This window comes from Lithobates pipiens, unplaced genomic scaffold (genome assembly GCF_037356315.1).
Source record: "Lithobates pipiens isolate NorthernLeopardFrog02 unplaced genomic scaffold, aLitPip1_a1.2 Scaffold_3, whole genome shotgun sequence".
Lineage (NCBI taxonomy): Eukaryota > Metazoa > Chordata > Amphibia > Anura > Ranidae > Lithobates > Lithobates pipiens.
In genome coordinates this window covers 2262743-2280915 of record NW_027507790.1, presented here as the reverse complement: position 1 = coordinate 2280915, position 18173 = coordinate 2262743, and the positions used below count along the sequence as shown (strand labels likewise).

The following is an 18173-nucleotide window of genomic DNA, read 5'->3' as shown; positions in this document are numbered from 1 at the left end:
CCGGGACAAACTAATGGCTGTTCATCCCCTTCGGTGGCGAGCGGTGTCTCCGTGACACGCCGCCACCAAAGAAACAGGGATGCGCGCGCACGATCGCACGCATTCCCTGTTTAAATGGGAGGCTGTCATATGGCGGCCTCCCGCCACAATAGGTGCGCCGCCTGGGCGTCATTTGACTGCCGGCGGTCAGCAACCAGTTAATATCTCTAAAAAAAATTGGGTTTATTTTTACTCTTTTCTGCTACCCTGTTTCCCCAAAAATGAGACCTAGCGTGATTGTCGGTGGTGGCTGCAATATAAGCCCTCCAAATAAGCCCTAGTTAAAGTCCTTGTAGCTCTTATTTTCAGGGTAGGGCTTATTTTCGGGGAAACAGGGTAGGGATTATTTGGGGGGTAGGTCTTATATTGCAGCCATTACCGACAAATACGCTAGGTCTCTTTTTCGGGGAAACAGGGTGTCTCTCATAATCTTTTTTAGCGGCCTTGATTGCTTTTTCACATTTCTTATTGCATTTCTTGTAGTACGGGAATGCTGTAGGTGACCCATTCCCTTTTATATTTTTTAAAGGCTATACTTTTTTCCTTGATGAGCCTACTCACATTATGGTTTAGCCACCCAGGTTTACTTTTTGCTCTTCTATATTTATTGCCAAATTGAATGCACGGTTAGATACCTTTGTTTCATATGCTCCTAAAGCATTCCCATTTTTCTTCTGGATTCAATGAATTCAGAATTTGGTCCCAATTAATGTCATGGCCGTAGTTCAGGAGAATTGGCTCGTTTGAAAATTTTGTGTTTTTGTACTACCCATATGTCTCTTTTTCCTGTGACTTATGCTAAAATCGATCATCCTATGATTGCTAGATCCCAAGTTGTCTTGTATCTTCACATCTGAGATCAGACTTGGATCGTTTGTAATTAATAGATATAACAGGGCATTCTTTCTAGTTGGGAAATCCACCAATTGGAACATGCAGCTGTCCTGTAAAACGTTCATGAAATTAATGGCCTTTAATTTGTGAGCTGTTCCCTCTGCCCAGTCAATATCGGGGTAATTGAAGTCCCTCATAATTATTAAATTTCCCTTTTACCTTGCCATTTCTATCTGAGATAGCAATTCCAGCTTCTCCTCCTCCTTCATGTTGGGTGGCCTATAGCACTATTAGTTTCTCACTTCCTTCCCCTCTTTGAAGTTCTACCCACACCCATTCTACCCCCCCCCCCAGTCCCATACATAATGTTGCTCCTCTCTACCACCCTTAAATAATTTTTGACGTATAGACAGACCCCCCCCCCCGCTCTTCTACCTTCCTTGTCCTTTCGATACAAGGAATACCCCTGTATATTGGCCAGCCAATTGCCAATTGTGTGAGCTGTCAGACCAAGTTTCAGTTATTCCCACAAAGTCTAAGTCCACCTCGTGTAATAGCAGCAATTTTAATAGCAGTTATTTTGTAAGCTAGACTCCTAGCATTTGTGTATATGCCTCTTAGGCCGCGTACACACGGGCGGATTGTCTGCCCAACTTAGTCCGCTGAACCGTGTTTCAGCGGACAATCCGCTCGTGTGTGGGCTTCAGCTGACTTTTTCAGCGGACAGTCTGACGGACTAAGTCTTTCGGAATTTCCGTAATTTTGTCCGTCCAAACTTGGTTTCAGCGGACAGTCCGCTCGTGTGTAGGCAAGTTGGACGGACTAAGTATGGCGCATGCTCAGAAAGGATTTACACGGCCGAAGGTTGCATTGCAGTGTATTGGACATCGTTTTTCTAGTCCCGTCGTACGTGCTGTACACGTCATCGCGCAAGCTTTCAGCGGACTGTCTGTTCATCGTATGTGGTCAAGTCCGTTCATTCAAATGTTGGACGGACTGTCTGTCGGATTGTCTGACGAACTTAGTTGGGCAGACAATCCGCCCGTGTGTACGCGGCCTTAGTGTTGTATGAGTGCATAATATTTCCCCCTTTGTTTCTCCTGGCTATTTTTATGAATTTGAGTTGCCTGCTCCCTTACCCCGGGATTGGGTAAGTCCACTACAACAAAAGGCAGCACACAATGGAGGACATTTATCAATTTTGTTACACAGCAAAGCAACGTTAAACAGGAGCAGCAGGCAGATTGTATGACAGATTCATTACAAGATTATGACTGTTCTAAAGTAGCACTGCATAGAATGTGCATCTGGTTAAAATGAAAATCTATCTCATCTACAGTAATAAAAATGTTGCAGACCTTTGCAAATTTGTCACAGTTGGCCATCCAGGACTACAGGTCTCAAATACACAGAGAAAAAAAAACTGCATAAACAGCAAATCAGTCTGCAAAGAAGAATGCTGATTTGCATCAGATGTGTTGCGAATATGCGTGATAAATGTCTTTCAGTATATTTTTAGGGGAGGTAAGGTGCTGCCACATTTAAAATATTACAATTTACCTTTACATACACTTTACATTTACATTTACATATGCCATTTTTTTTACTATTTTAAACTAGTTACTGTACATCCATTGGGGGTTGATGTCAATCAACTAAATAAACATATTATTTTATATATCACCATAGCATAACAAAACAAATTCCTGTGGGACTTTTGACAATTAGCTTTGTAGCACAATATATATTTGTGTAGTTAATTAGTATAGTAATATATAAATTCAGTTCTAGTAATCTTTAGAATATTACATATATCTGTTCAGTTGCTGGCTTTGTGGTAAGTGAAATAGTCTTCATTTTACTGATAAATGGGCAGCAAAAACTCAAGAGAAGGAGAGAACGGTTGTGAAATTAAATATAAATTTGCAGAGGACTGTTCTACAAAAATTCTTCAACTAGAATTTAAAACGTAACTTTAGGCAAACAGTAAATGAACAATTGCTAGATATATATAGGAGCTGTTTTACCCGACATAGGCTTTGTATTTCTGTGCATAGAGTACTGAGATCTAAGGCATGTTTGATTTTCTTTTTATACAAGTCAATGAGAATATAAAACTGTAAGACTTGAATGAACTTATACAAAAGCTAGATGCACCTGAAAGCATGCCGAATGTGCCCATCTACTCTGGCAAACAACAGAGCAAGGCTAGTTGCATCATTTGCAACTGATTGCAAATTTTTCTACTAGTCAAGCAATATAGTTAGGTCATCTCCCTGCCCCCAGTGCCAAGGTATTATTGACAGGCTAATCATATTAAATATACAGGATAAGCACACCACATAACAAAAATGTTTTTTGCAATAATGTTGTATTAAACATATACGTGAAATTGTACAGTAGCTACGAAGATCCAAGTATGTCATGTTACATCAAGTATATTATAGCATAGGCATGCGCTCCACTGTTAATTCCAATCTTTAACCATAAAGAATTTACAGGAGATTCTTTAGTAAGGGGGTTCCTACATCCCTGAAATGTTGGGCTCTTCCTCTTTCTCTTCACCAGGTTCTGGCTCTGTTTTCCTTCTCATTATTCCACTTTGAGTATTGTATTTCTGTATGTATTTCTGGATGTTCCGAGGATGCTCACTTTATTTATGTCCATGCATGTCTTTTTTTAGTTATAGACTGGAATTAACTGTGACACAAATAACTATGCTGTGTTATGTTTGACGTGATACGACATACTTGGATATTTGTGCATATTGTATAATTGTGCTTATATGCTGAATACAACTTTATTGCAAAAACATTCTTGTTATGTGGTGTGCTTACTGTGTATATTTAATATGATCGTACTAGCAGACTGATACAATGTGGAGGAGTTTAAACACCCTAAAAAATAATTTATTGTTGGTTATAAAATAGTGTAGATGATAGTGGTGTCCAGACTTTATTTCTAATTACATCAAAGACAGCCTATACCAGCAAAAAGCGTAGACCTTATGATGTTTATAAAATGTTAAAGCGGGAGTTCCGCCGTTTTTTTAAATTTTATTTAAAAGCCAGCAGCTACAAATACTGCAGCTGCTGACTTTTAAAATAAGGACACTTACCCGCCCAGCGCGCCCGCGATGTCGGCACCCGAAGCCGATCTCTCGATCGTCTCTCGGGTGCTGCCGCTGCCATCTTGGGTATGGGAATCAGGAAGTGAAGCCTTGCGGCTTCATTTCCCGGTTCCCTACTGCGCATGCTCGAGTCGCGCTGCGCAATAAGGATGGTCCCCGCTGTCTCTGGGATCCATGTGTTTCCCAGCAGACAGCGGGGGACCTGCGGAAAGGGGCGTAAATATCCGTAGATTCTGCGGATATCTATGCCGGAAGTGGGTGCAGATACCTGTACTGTACAGATACCTACACCCCCTTCCCTCCGGAAAGGTGCCAATTGTGGCGCCGGAGGGGGGGAGGGTTCTAATGAGTGGAAGCTCCACTTTAGGGTGGAGCTCCGCTTTAACTCTGGAATTCACTTTTTTTTTTTTAACCCTGACCTTACTTTCCAGTCCAGCATCATCTAGTGTGTTATTGGACAGTAAGGGGCCATTCAAATGATTATGTTGTGGTAATGCCTGTTGGTGCAATACAATGCCATTTATTCTGACTGACACCCAAACATACCTTGCCAGCAGCATATGTTGCGGTGCAGTGCATGGCAACTAACATGCATGCTATCAAAAATGGCACACACATGCACTATATTGTCTAACGTATTGGGACCCCTGCCTTTTCACACATGAACTTTAATGCATCCCAGTCTTAGTCCATAGGGTTCAATATTCAACTCTTCTAGGAAGGCTGTCCACAAGATTTAGGAGTGTGTCTATGGAAATGTTTGACCATTCTTCCAGAAGTGCAGTTGTGAGGTTAGGCGCTGATGTTGAACGAAAAGGCCTGGCTCACAGTCTCTGCTCTAATTCATCCCAAAGGTCTTCTATCAAGTTAAGGTCAGGACTGGTCCAAATTATTTGGTAGAGGGGGAATTATGGTGTTGGGTTGTTTTTCATGGTTTGGGCTTGGCCCCATAGTTCCAGTGAAGGGAACTCTTAAGACGTCAGCATACAAAAACATTTTGGACAATTTCATGCTTCAAACTTTGTGGGAACAGTTTGAAGATGACCCCTTCCTGTTCCAACATCACTGCATATCAGTGCAGAAAGTAAGGTCCATAAAAACTTGGATGAGTGAGTTTGAGGTGGAGGAACTTGACTGGCCTGCACAGAGTCCTGACCTCCACGATAGAACACCTTTGGGATGAGTTAAAGGGGAGACTGCGAACCAGGCCTTCTTGTCCAACATCAGTGCCTGCCCTTTACAAATGTGCTTCTGGAAGAACGGTCAACATTCCCATAGACACACTCCTAAACCTTGTGGACAGCCTTCCCAGAAGAGTTGAAGCTGTTATAGCTGCAAAGGGTGTGCCAACTCAATATTGAACCCTAAAGACTAAGACTGGGATGCCCTTAAAGTTCACATGCATGTAAAGGCTGGCATCCCAATACTTTTGACAATATAGTATATATATACTTTCCTACCAGTTTATTAGGTACTCCTGTTCAATTTCTTGGTAACACAAATTGCTAATCAGCCAATCACATGGCAGCAACTCAATGTAGTTAGGCATCTAGATGTAGTGAAGGTGACTTGTTGCTGTTCAAACCGAGCATCAGAATGGGGAAGAAAGGGGATTTAAGTGACTTTGAATGTGGCATAGTTGTTGTTGCCAGATGGGCTGGTCTGAATATTTCAAAAACTTCTGATCTACTGGGATTTTCATGCTCAACCATCTCTAGGATTTACAGAGAATGGTCAGAAAAAAAAGAAAATATCCAGTGGGCAGCAGTTGTTTGGATGAAAATGTCTCGATGATGTCAGGGGTCAGAGGAGAATAAGCAGACAAGATGATAGAGTTTTGAGATGATAGAAAGGCAACAGTAGCTCAAATAATCACTTGTTACAACCAAGGTATGCAGAATACCATCTCTGAATGCACAACATATTGAACCTTGAAGTATATGCGCTACCGTGTCAGAAGACCCCATTGGTTGCCACTCCTCTCAGCTAAGAACAAGAAACTGAGGCTACAATTCACACAGCTTCACCAAAATTGGACAATAGAAGATTGGAAAAAGTTGCCTGGTCTGATGAGTCTTGATTTCAGCTGTGACATTCAGATGGTAGGGTGAGAATTTGACGTAAGCAACATGAAAGCATGGATCCTGCCTTGTGTCAACAGTTCAGGCTGGTCGTTTGTGTAATGATGTGGGTATTTTCTTGGCACACTTTGGTCCCCTTAGTACCAATTGAGCATCGGCCTACCTGAGCATTGTTGCTGACATCCATTTATGACTACATTGTACCCATCTCTGATGGCTACTTCCAGCAGGATAATGCACCATGTCACAAAGCTCAAATCATCTCAAACTGGTTTCTTGAACATGACAGTAAGTTCACTGTACTCCAATGGCCCCCACAGCCACCAGATCTCAATCCAATAGAGCACCTTTGAGATGTGGTGGAATGGGAGATTCACATTGACTGAGATATTTTATAGATAGGCAACTCCTATCCTCATATTGATTAGTGGTTCCAAATGAATAATAACTACTGCAGTAGGGAACAGTCACAGAAGATATTCTCAGCATCTTTCCAAATAACTGTTCTCCTTTATTATGAAGCATTTGAAGGTTTTTATACACACGAGTACGTAGGTATCACATTGATATTACTATTGTACATTTATGGTAACAAGGGGCGTTACATAGGCAGACTAATTCTAATCAGGACTCGAAAGAATGCAAAACATGTACTGAAAATATTAATAGTGCCGTGTGCACAGTGAGGGCATTGTGCAATACATATAAAATAGAATACAATTATATACAGAACTTGTGTACAGTATTCCTTATCTAAACAATAGAATAAGCAGCGCTAAATATAAATCCACACCAGTGAATTCAAAAGTATTAGACCCAGTCCAGTGAACATGAATTACTAAATGTTACTACACTGTGCAAACCCTGCCCCGAGCATACAGAAATAGAGAAAATTAATTAATAGTTTGTATCGAAATTACTTAACACAAATTATTATATAGTGCATGTCACCAGATAAATAGTGATAACAAATATATACGATCTGTTGAAAAAAATACCCTGTGACTAAATATTATTCAACACTAAAAATAAATAAACAAATAACGAGAATCAAATGAATTGTTTCAAGTTCTATCAAACAATGTCCACTTCCTAAAAACATTGTTACCAACACCACTGTGAAAGCTCCTGAGAACATAATATAATGTATCCCTGAAGCATTGATGGAATGGGGACACAGGTGATGCGCATGTGTGGTGATTATACACCGCCCATTGAGAGCAGTTTGGGGAAAATATAAGTCAGTTTGTCTTGCCTAGTGACCAGGTCCATGATTAAGTCAATTTTATGACGAAACATGTCAGATTTTGGCTACTAGGCGAATGAGAGAGATACATATAGGATGCTGAACATCCTACATTGATCCTTGTAAAGCGGCGGTACAGTTAAGGAGCGGTGAGAGACTATCCATCATTCCCGCATACCCTGGGTCCGCCGTGACCACCTATGCTTCAGTATGGGTTACTCAAGAGTGCTGTGAATTTTTATATTTGGCATGTTTATTCATCCTTTGATGTGAGTGCAATGTGAGAGTTTTTTATGTGTGATTAAAAAGTTTTATACTGTATCACGCTATGGAAGCAAATCTTTTCTTTGTTGCATGAGAGTATCTATGGGAACAGCCGTGACACCTATGGAAACATCCGTGGCGTCTATGAGAACAGCCATGGCACTAGCCCTGCATTCTGGAGTGGAAACTAGGATACCCCATTTAAACCCTGTAAAGGGGAAAAGCACATCCAGCCAAACACAAAAGTGTGAGGCATATACAGCGGGTGAGTGTAATCACATAAGGGGAGAGGAGTCACATCTAGAGCGGTGTGGTGGAGGAGTGTAGATGTAATCTGCTGTTTATTCAAGAGACACTGGTTAAATGTTTTTTTCACTATTCCATTATTTGGATTATGATCTGAAGATTCAACGTATTGACTATGATTTTACTGGGATACATTATATTATGTTCTCAGGAGCTTTCACAGTGGTGTTGGTAACAATGTTTTTAGGAAGTGGACATTGTTTGATAGAACTTGAAACAATTCATTTGATTCTCGTTATTTGTTTATTTATTTTTAGTGTTGAATAATATTTAGTCACAGGGTATTTTTTTCAACAGATCGTATATATTTGTTATCACTATTTATCTGGTGACATGCACTATATAATAATTTGTGTTAAGTAATTTCGATACAAACTATTAATTAATTTTCTCTATTTCTGTATGCTCGGGGCAGGGTTTGCACAGTGTAGTAACATTTAGTAATTCATGTTCACTGGACTGGGTCTAAAGTTTCTAATACTTTTGAATTCACTGGTGTGGATTTATATTTATCGCTGCTTATTCTATTGTTTAGATAAGGAATACGGTACACATTTTGGTTTTTTTAAAGTGGCGGCTTAGCTTAAAGTTTTTTGTTTAGCGCAGTGGTGATACACAATAGATGGGGGAAATAGTAAGTGTATCCTTGTTTTATATATACAGAACTTACAAATTTCCATTACAGCATCCTGGATGTGCAGCCGCCAAATCTGCAGAAACCCGACCAAATCTTGATCAATATGGACCAAATCTTTGAGGAATGTTTCCAAAACCTTGTTGAATCCATGCTATGCAGGATTAAAGCAGTTCTGAAGGCAAAAGGAGATCTAACTGAGTACTAGCAAGGTGTAACTAATAAAGTTCCCAGTGTGTGTGTGTATGTATATATATATATATATATATATATATATATATATATATATATATATATATATATATATATATATATATATATATATATATATATATATATATATATATATATATATATATATATATATATATATATATATTGGTGCAGATCGTTCCATTCATGCTGTTTTATCACAATGCATGTAAACTCACAGCATAATCTACATTAACATATGTGTGCTAAGCAGCACCACAATGGGGTGAATGTGCACTAAAGCAGTAGCAGTAGCATATGGATGAAGTCACTCCTCTACTTAAACTGCTCTTCCCCCTGTTACCAGGTTTCTTATCAGCATATATGTATGCAACACACATGATGGGCTCCTATTGCTTGCCCTCCCTCTCCCAGTCTCAGTGTTGCTGTGCATGTGACTACAGTAGGTCAATATCAAGGCAAATTCAGGTACTTACAATATTGAATAAAAAAAAAACAATGGAACAGTTTTTATCCTCTTAGTGCTAGGGCCTTCCAGCCCTTTAAGAGGTTTATGATGCCATGCTTAAGACCATGTGACCACTGTGATTGGCTGCCAAGAAGATCATGTGATCTGAAAACTTCCAATCTCTCCCTTCTTTTGGTTTGGCGATGGTAACTGTACCAGGACCATGCAGCATGTGCACTCTCAGCACAGGTGTATTGGCAACAATTCACGCAAATATGGGCCCCTCAGCGCTAAGGACCAGGCACAGAGAGGCCGCACATTTGCGTATGGCCGGCGCCAAAGGGTTAATGAAAGCACAGTTGTTTTATTGTTTTCTAATAAGAGTCCAGAGTTCAGATTTAGGAAAATCTTTTGCAGATTAGTAGGGTATTGTAACTGCACGTGATAACAAAAACTTGCCACCGCCCTCATCTATAGCTGGCTATCGCAGTAAGCGGCATTGGAAGGCTAAAATAGGTAACAACAATGTCTGGGGAATGCCCAGGAAAAAACCAAAGCCTACTTACCACCAGCTCGCAGACAACCAAATTGACCTGTCTAACAGTATGCGTTAAAAATGGGTTTAGTCCGCACACATTTGCGAACGCATGCGTGAGCCACAGAGCCACGTCACGGCACCCTGGTATCTGTGGTCCTAACTCTAAAATAAAAGTGTCCCCGCAGTGGAGGCACATGCATTCTAATGGAAAGATGAGGTCAGTTGTTTTTGTTTTTTAATAAGAGTCCAGAGTTCAGATTTAGTAAAATCTTTTGCAGATTAGTAGGGTATTGTAACTGCACTCCTGACAGTACTTTGGCCAGCTAGCAGCTGCTGTAGAGCTCAGGGGAATGACATGAACAAAAAACAAAGCAAATATGTTGTATATGTGGATGCGTACTAAACTGAGATTAAAGTTGAACTCCAGGGAAAGTAAAAATGCTCACTTGATATGGGGCTGCAAGGATTAAATGCTTGTTTAGGCCTAGGGGAACAAGAAAAGCAGTTTTAATTACCCAATCCCCTGCTTCATCAGGAGCCCTCCATTCTATAAGACCAATCTCTTTTTTCCCATATGCACCAGTGGTTGTAGGTCCTCTGACATCATGAAGACCAATGCGGGTCCATATTTTTGCACTGTACATGAGGATGCCAAAGGACAGTCCATTGTTAAAGCATAGGGGAGAGAAGGATCAAGTAAGTGAAGTTGCTTTTCCTGTCTGTTAACCACTTCCCGAGCGGCGCACAATGATATACGTCGGCAGAATGGCACAGGCAGGCAAATTGACGTACAGGTACCTCCATTTGAAATTGCCACCCTGCCATGACGTGCGTGCCGGCGGTGTGCCGCTCGGGACCCCTGTGAGTCCGGTCGCGGGTCCCGCAGACTCGATCGCTGCGGGGGATACCCGCGATCGCCTCATGGGGAGGCTGAATGAGGAGATGCGGAATAAAAACAGCATCTCCCTATTCTGCCTAGCAATAGGTTACACTGATCTCTGCTCCCTGTGATTGGAGCAGAGATCAGTGTTCACTAACACACAGCCCAGCCCTCCACAGTTAGTAACACTCCCCTAGGAACACTTAACTCCTACACTGCCACCCCCTGGTTAACCCCTTCACTGACAGTGTCATTTACACAGGAATGAGTGCATTTGTATAGCACTGATTGCTGTATAATGGTCCCAAAAATGTGTCAAAAATGTCCGATGTGTCCGCCATAATGTCGCAGTCACAATAAAAATCGCTGATCGCCGCCATTACTAGTAAAAAAAAAAATTAATAATAAAAATGCCATAAAACGATCCCCTATTTTGTAAACGCTATAAATTTTGCGCAAACCAATCAATAATCACTTATTGCGATTTTTTTTACCAAAAATATGTAGAAGAATATGTATCGGCCTAAACTGAGGAAAAAACTTTTTTTTATATATTTTTGGGGGATATTTATTATAGCAAAAAGTAAAAAATAATGTGTTTTTTTCAAAATTTACGCTTTTTTTTGTTTATAGCGCAAAAAATAAAAAACGCAGGGGTGATCAAATGCCACCAAAAGAAAGCTCTATTTGTGGGATAAAAAGTACATCAATTTTGATTGGGAGACACGTTGCACGACCGCGCAATTGTCAGTTAAAGCGACGAGGTGAATCGCAAAAAGTGGTCTGGTCTTAGGCCAGCAAAATGGTTCGGTCTGAAAGTGGTTAAATCTAAAGGAACATTTAACCCTTGCTGTGTGGGGTAAGCCCCACTGCAAGGGAAGACTTTGATTTTCCTTTAATTTGGCAATGATAATTCTGCATGACTCAAAATATCACAAAGCACTGGTGTGCCAGTGATACACTGCTGCTCTATGGCACAGAGATAACACAGAGATAACAAAACTTTGATGGAAGTAGCCATTTTCTCATTCACAATCTCAAGTTTCTTTTTCAATCAGTGAAGTTGAAACAATTAAAGAGCATTTCCAGCAAACACTGAAACCTAGCATTGACCTACCAATACTATCCAGCATACGGAAGGTATACTAACATCAGAGTATTTACTCAGTTTGCCTTAAAGTGGTTGAAAACCTCAGACATTAAATATGAACAAAGCATTTCCTTCTATAGTGGGAACTTGCCTCAATTAAGAGCACTAAATGTCACTTTTGTCTATTGCTTCGTTCATCTGCTAGCAGTATGAATCACTTCTGATATGTTTATCTGACACCAATAGAAAAAAAGGTGACAAGGGAGGGACCTCTAGCTGATTGACAGCCTCAGCTCTGTTTCTGTGTGCTTTGTGGAGGGGGGTGTCTCCCTTCACTCCAATCAGCTTTTAGAGCTCTCCTCACTGAGCTCTGCAGAGTGTAATTTGCGCTTTCGCCACTATTTTTCTGAACTCTCAAACAAGCTTTCAATTCATAACTTTTAACAGATGTAGAGAAAATAGGGCTGCAGATAGACAGGCACAACTTATGTAGGAGGATTTTGTCATCTCTGTGTATCACCTTAAGGATAGTAAGTTCACTGGGTATATGGATGGGTTAACAACTACATTAATCTATGTTCTTTGTAAGCCACTGTAACCACAGCGCATATTATCCACCTCACAGGGTCTATAGGAAGACAGCAAAAGTGGACCGTGTGCTGTGTAACTTTTCGCTCTACTTCCTGCATTGTCAATTACATTCTAATTTCTAAGGTCAATTCCAGTCTGATTGGCAGCTGTGAGGAATGCTCCCGTCCAAACATGTTAGCACTTTAGATGTCGCACTGCTGTTAGTGCTCAATAAAGATTTAAGAAGAAGCAATCGAGTTGCTGGCATTTCTTGCAGTCCTGGAGTATACCTTTGGACCCCTTTCACATGGGCCAGATTGGTTTTGCTCAGCGGGGGATCTGTCCACTGATCCCCTGCTGAGCTGAGCGGAGTGGCCAGGTGAGACAGCCCGCTCTGCTTCATGAGCAGTTTGATGAGCCATTTACACATGGCTGTTCATTTACACCCGACTTTTTAAACACTTTTTTTCTTTACATTTATTCCTACCACAAGGGAGCTATCAAGCCCCCTATGTGATAGCATAGGCAGATGACAGGTCCTCCTTATGGAAACATCTGGGGTCTATTTTGCCTGAATGTCTTACTTTTAAAGATTAAGTGCATCTTAATTATTATTTTTTTAATACCTAATTATCAGCATGCTTTTTTATTTTCATACAATTATGGCAAAAAGTTAGATCATCTTAGAATGTTAACTTTCCAAAAAGGAATCATTTTGAAGGTTTTTGTATGTGTTATCCACTTCAGCTCCGGAAGGTCTTACCCCCTCCATGACCAGGCCATTTTTGCTATTTAGCACTGCACTACTTTAATTGGTAATTTAATAATTGCGTGGTCATGCAATGCTGTACCCAAACTACATTTATATAATTTTTTTTTCCCTAAATAGAGCTGACTTTTAGTGTTATTTGCTCACCACTGAGATTTTTATTTTTTATTGTATAAATGAAAAAAGACCGGGTTAACATCTAGGGCAATCAAGGGGTTAAATGTGTTGCCTAACAATATGTAATGTGTGTAGTATGTGCTGCTTTTTACTAAAGATCTCTTTGTTTCTTACCCTTGCTTCGCATGGATAAGAAACAGAAAGATTGTTCCCTCTGTACACAAGGCTCTGGTCTGTAATTGGACATTGCCAATCAGCAGGTCTCCACCATGAATCAATGGCAAGGATCCGCTGACAGACTCCGGCTGTGTACAATGACAGCAGCTGTCAGTGGGGAGGCACACATACACACACCTTAAACCTACTGGTACGTCACTTTACCTGCACGGTGCACCCTTTCACAGTACATTGTGATTGTGTGGTCCACAAGTGGTCAAGTAGAAAGTAAGGCAAACTGTTTTTTTTTTTTTTGTAATATTTTGTGTTCTTTTCTTTATATAGTGGTTATTGCCACTGCAGTGTGCCGCTGATGGAAAACACCAGGTGCAACGGCACTCAGAAGAACGCCGCACCCATGGTGTATAGGGAATGACATTGATGCACAACGCAGCCGTATCCCAACCCTCCCAGAGAAACATGGGGGTGGGGAGGGGAGGAGATCCCACGGTGTGCATCGCAGCTCCCGGATATGAAGTGAGCTGATGGCTCAAGGATCCAATAAGTTCCAATCTTTACCCACTCTATCCAAACCTAAAAAATAAAGTTTTTTCTAGGCTTACACTGCAATATGTTGAAATATAAATATGTTATAGAATAGATAAGACTTTCTGGCCTATTAGTTAGGGTGTAATCAGATTAGATCAAAAAGTTCTCAAAATGCTGAGATGCATAAATGAAGTGCCTATTAAAAAATACTTACAAGCAAAACAAAAATAACTCTTATGCCCCATACACACGGTCGCTTTGTGCGTCAGAAATTCTCTACACACGATCGGAAAAAGTCAGATCATATTTTGTTGTCAGAAAATTTTAGATCCAGCTCTCAAACTTTTTCTGTCGTAAATTCCGACAGAAAAAGTCCGCTAGAGCCCACACGCGATCGGATTTTCCGACAACATAATCCGATCGGACTATTTCCATCTGAATTTCCGACCGTGTGTATGGGGCATTAGACTTGAGTTAGGGACCACACTTTTCAGAGGTGTCCCAACATGGCATTGTTGCATTCACATTTATTTGCAACAAAGAACTCTGTTTTTAAGGCAAATGTTTTGCCTAATACAAATTGTGATAGGATGAAGAATATTAATATGCAGTGTTTTGTACACTGGACACATGATCCTATATTGAAGTCTATTAGTTTTACTGAGTAAACATGAAATCTCTTATCACTTTATTTGGATAAAAAAAAAAAAAGATACATTAAAATCTTTTGAGATCATTTTTACATGAATGCATTATTTTCTACTGTAATTTATACTTCATCATAATTATAACATTGTTTTACAGATAATGCAAGCCAACAATTGCACAGCTGTGAATGAAATAGTGATTGTGGGATTTCAGAACCTACATCAATTCAGAATTCCATTTTTCTGTTTGTTACTGCTGACTTATTTTGTGACTTGTCTAGAAAATGCCCTGATCATCATATTGGTAGTCAGCAGCGTTAACCTGCAGACACCTAAATATGTCCTTTTAAGCCTGTTATCCTTGTGTGAAATTCTTTATGTTACAAATTTGGTACCAAAGATGCTCCATGACATCATAGTAGAAAGAGGAACCATTACTGTCTATGGATGTATTGCTCAGCTGAACATATTTGGAACATTAGGATCAGTGGAGTGCTTGCTCTTTGCACTGATGTCTTATGATAGATATGTTGCGATCTGTAGACCATTAAGATACTCTGCTCTCATAAACAACTGGCTTTGTGTTTATTTGGTTGTTGCCTTTTGGCTTATGTCCTTCATGCTTGTTCTGATAGTATCAATATTACTAGGAAGGCTACAATTCTGTGGTGTTAATAGCATTAATCATTTTTATTGTGACATTGGCCCCCTGTTGGCACTTTCATACCCAGACAATCAACTTACGATACTGATAATAACTCTCATTAGTGCATTATTAACCCTTTTACCATTTGTTCTGATTATTGTATCCTACACATGCATTCTTTATACGATCGTAAAAATACAGTCTTCAATAGGAAGACAGAAAGCCTTCTCCACTTGTAGTTCTCACCTTTTGGTGGTTACAATTTACTATGGAGCACTCACAGGTATCTACATTGTTCCAGCTGGGGCAAATTCAACTCAAATTAATAAAGGATTATCTTTTGTGTATTTTGTCGTAACTCCGATGATAAATCCAATTATTTATACTTTAAGAAACAAGGATATTCATAGCACCTTGAAGGCAAAGATTGTTAAATTAAAAAGGCATTTTAATTCATAAAAGTTATCACATGGAGGTTATTTGGTAAAATTTGGTTACTGTCCTACACAGTATAAAGTATAGATAAAGCTGATTTATTTTAATGTAATTAGATATTCTGAGGCAGTAGTGTTTTTTTGATTTGATACCCCAAATCTAAGACTACTTTTGATCCTAGATAAAAAGTGTTAATGTGTCTAACATTCTTGCATTCTAAAAGATGTGGTTGACAGTACAAATAAAGTGAACCTGACATGGCCTAAAAAATGTCTAAAGCAGTGGTGGTCAACTGATGCAGGGGGATTCAAATTCAGCTGCCAATATCACTAAAGGACTACACACAGTGCTCAAGTCCTGCGGGATCGCATGGGAACGGAGTTCCTGTACTTTTTCCACAACAGGAACTCAGTTCCCGTTAGCAGCATACTTTGAAGTATGCGAGCTCTGTGGCAAGTGCTACACCAGCAGCCGCCGACACAGCTTGCAATAGTAAGTGCCGCACACCAAGGGTGGACTGACCATTCAGGCATTGCCAGTAGGGGGCCCCATGACAGCTTCCTGTTCGATCTACCTGTCAATCACAGCTAGCTGACGGGTAGATCAGGTCCCTGCTGAGATTGTATTTAGTCACACCTCTTGTGATGTGCTCCTCCCCGCTGGCCCCTCCTGATTTTCTGTCTCATCTCCCCCCCCCCCCAGTCTCCTGCATACTTGCTCTGTGTGTCCCGCTGAATCCCCCCCTCCTCTATCTTCAGTGCCATATGATGAGAGAACCCAGAGGAGGAACACAGCTATTCTGCTCACAGGACATGCAGGGAGAGAGGTGAGCTGAGGGAGGAACATCAGTTTGGGGTGGTAAGCTGAGCACAATACCTGGCAAAGTTTAATGCCAGGAGGGAAGTTTATGTGGAAATATGTGAAGGGTTGGAATAATAGAGAGTGTGTGTTGGAGCCCTGCAGAGTTTGCAGCCCCCCCAAGCTAACATACATCTCCTAAGCAGGAACACATCACTATCTCCCCAAGCATTCTGTCCAGATAATGCGCAGTTCATTTATGGCTTTTCCGTTTAACCCTGTGTTATCCAAACTCTGTTCAATGAAAAGTGTAAACTCACCACATAAACATTCTATATACAAAATAACATTCCCCAATAAAGATCAGAACATGATGTTCACATTTGCATGGAAGCACAATTGAATGAATGCTGATTATTCAGAGAATTACTGTATTTCTGTTTATTGAGGATTGCTTTTTTTTTATGTACTAACAGTTAAGCCTCATATACGCAATACAAAAATTGTATGAAAAATACCACTTTTGAAGTGTTCATGCATATGAATGTATCATTTTTTTTTTTTTTTTGGTGGGGAGTGGATCTTGGGTGGGAGTTCCCACACTTTTTTCCCCCAGGACTTGACCCCTGAATACACATAATATTCACTGACTGTAATGTTGCAGGAAGCTGCCAAAGACTGTATGCTGCAGGAGATGGTCAAAGACTATGGGCATGTCAAGGACTGAAATATGCTTTAGGAGTTGTTGGAGACTGGGGACAGCCATAGACAGGAAAATCATTGGAAAAGATCAGAAGTAAAAAACAAACACATACAAAATGAGTGGAAAGCCCTGAAAATTAACAGCTTCCCGACCACCTCACGCAGTTATAATGTGGCAGAAGGGCATGTACAGGCAGATTAACCTACCTGTACATTGCCCTTTAAGAGGCAGCTTGCCCGCCCGCTGGGAGCTCCGTGACCGTGATCGCAGGTCCCGCGGACTCAATGTCCATGGGCATACCTGCGATCGTTTCACGGTGAGGAAGAATGTGGAGATGCTAATGTAACAAGCATTTCCCCATTCTGCCTAATGACACTGTCACTGATCAGCACTCCCTGTAATCGGGAGCATGATCAGTGACATGTCACACACAGCCCCTCCCCACAGTTAGAATCACACCCTAGGACACACTTAACCCCTACAGCGACCACCTAGTGGTTAACCCCTACACTGCCAGTGACATTTTCACAGTAATCAATGCAATTTTTTAGTATTGATTGCTGTATTATTGACAATGGTCCCAAAAATGTGTCAAAATTGTCCAATGTGTCCTCCATAATGTCACAGTCAGATAAAAAAAATTGATGATCACCGCCATTACTAGTAAAAAAAAAAAAAAAAAAAAAAATCAATAAAAATGCCATAAAACTATCCCCTATTTTGTAGACAATACCAATCAATGAACACTCATTGCTATTTTTTTTACCAGAAATATGTAGAAGAATATGTATCGGCCTAAACGGAGGAAAGAAAACTTTTTTTTATATATTTTTGGGGGATATTTATTATAGAAAAAAGTAAAAAATAATGGGTTTTTTTTTCAAAATTGTTGCTATTTTTTTGTTTATAGCGCAAAAAATAAAAACCACAGAGGTGATCAAATACCACTCTATATGTGGGAAAAAAAGGACGTCAATTTTGTTTGGGAGCCACACCGCACGACGTGGCAATTGTCAGTTGAAGCGACGCAGTGCCGAATCGCAAAAAATGCTCTGGTCAGGAAGGGGGTAAATTCTTCCG

The 18173-nt window shown here is 40.3% G+C and overlaps 1 protein-coding gene across 1 annotated transcript in view; it reads left to right on the top strand.

Moving 5' to 3' along the window:
• The window catches only part of LOC143940069 (olfactory receptor 10AG1-like), a 68381-nt gene extending 52765 nt beyond the window's left edge, over window positions 1-15616 (top strand). Inside the window, exon 2 of the mRNA XM_077461111.1 lies at window positions 14669-15616. Coding sequence (XP_077317237.1) covers window positions 14669-15616 — 948 coding nt within the window. The remainder of the gene's footprint in view (window positions 1-14668) is intronic.
• Window positions 15617-18173: the final 2557 nt, after the last annotated feature.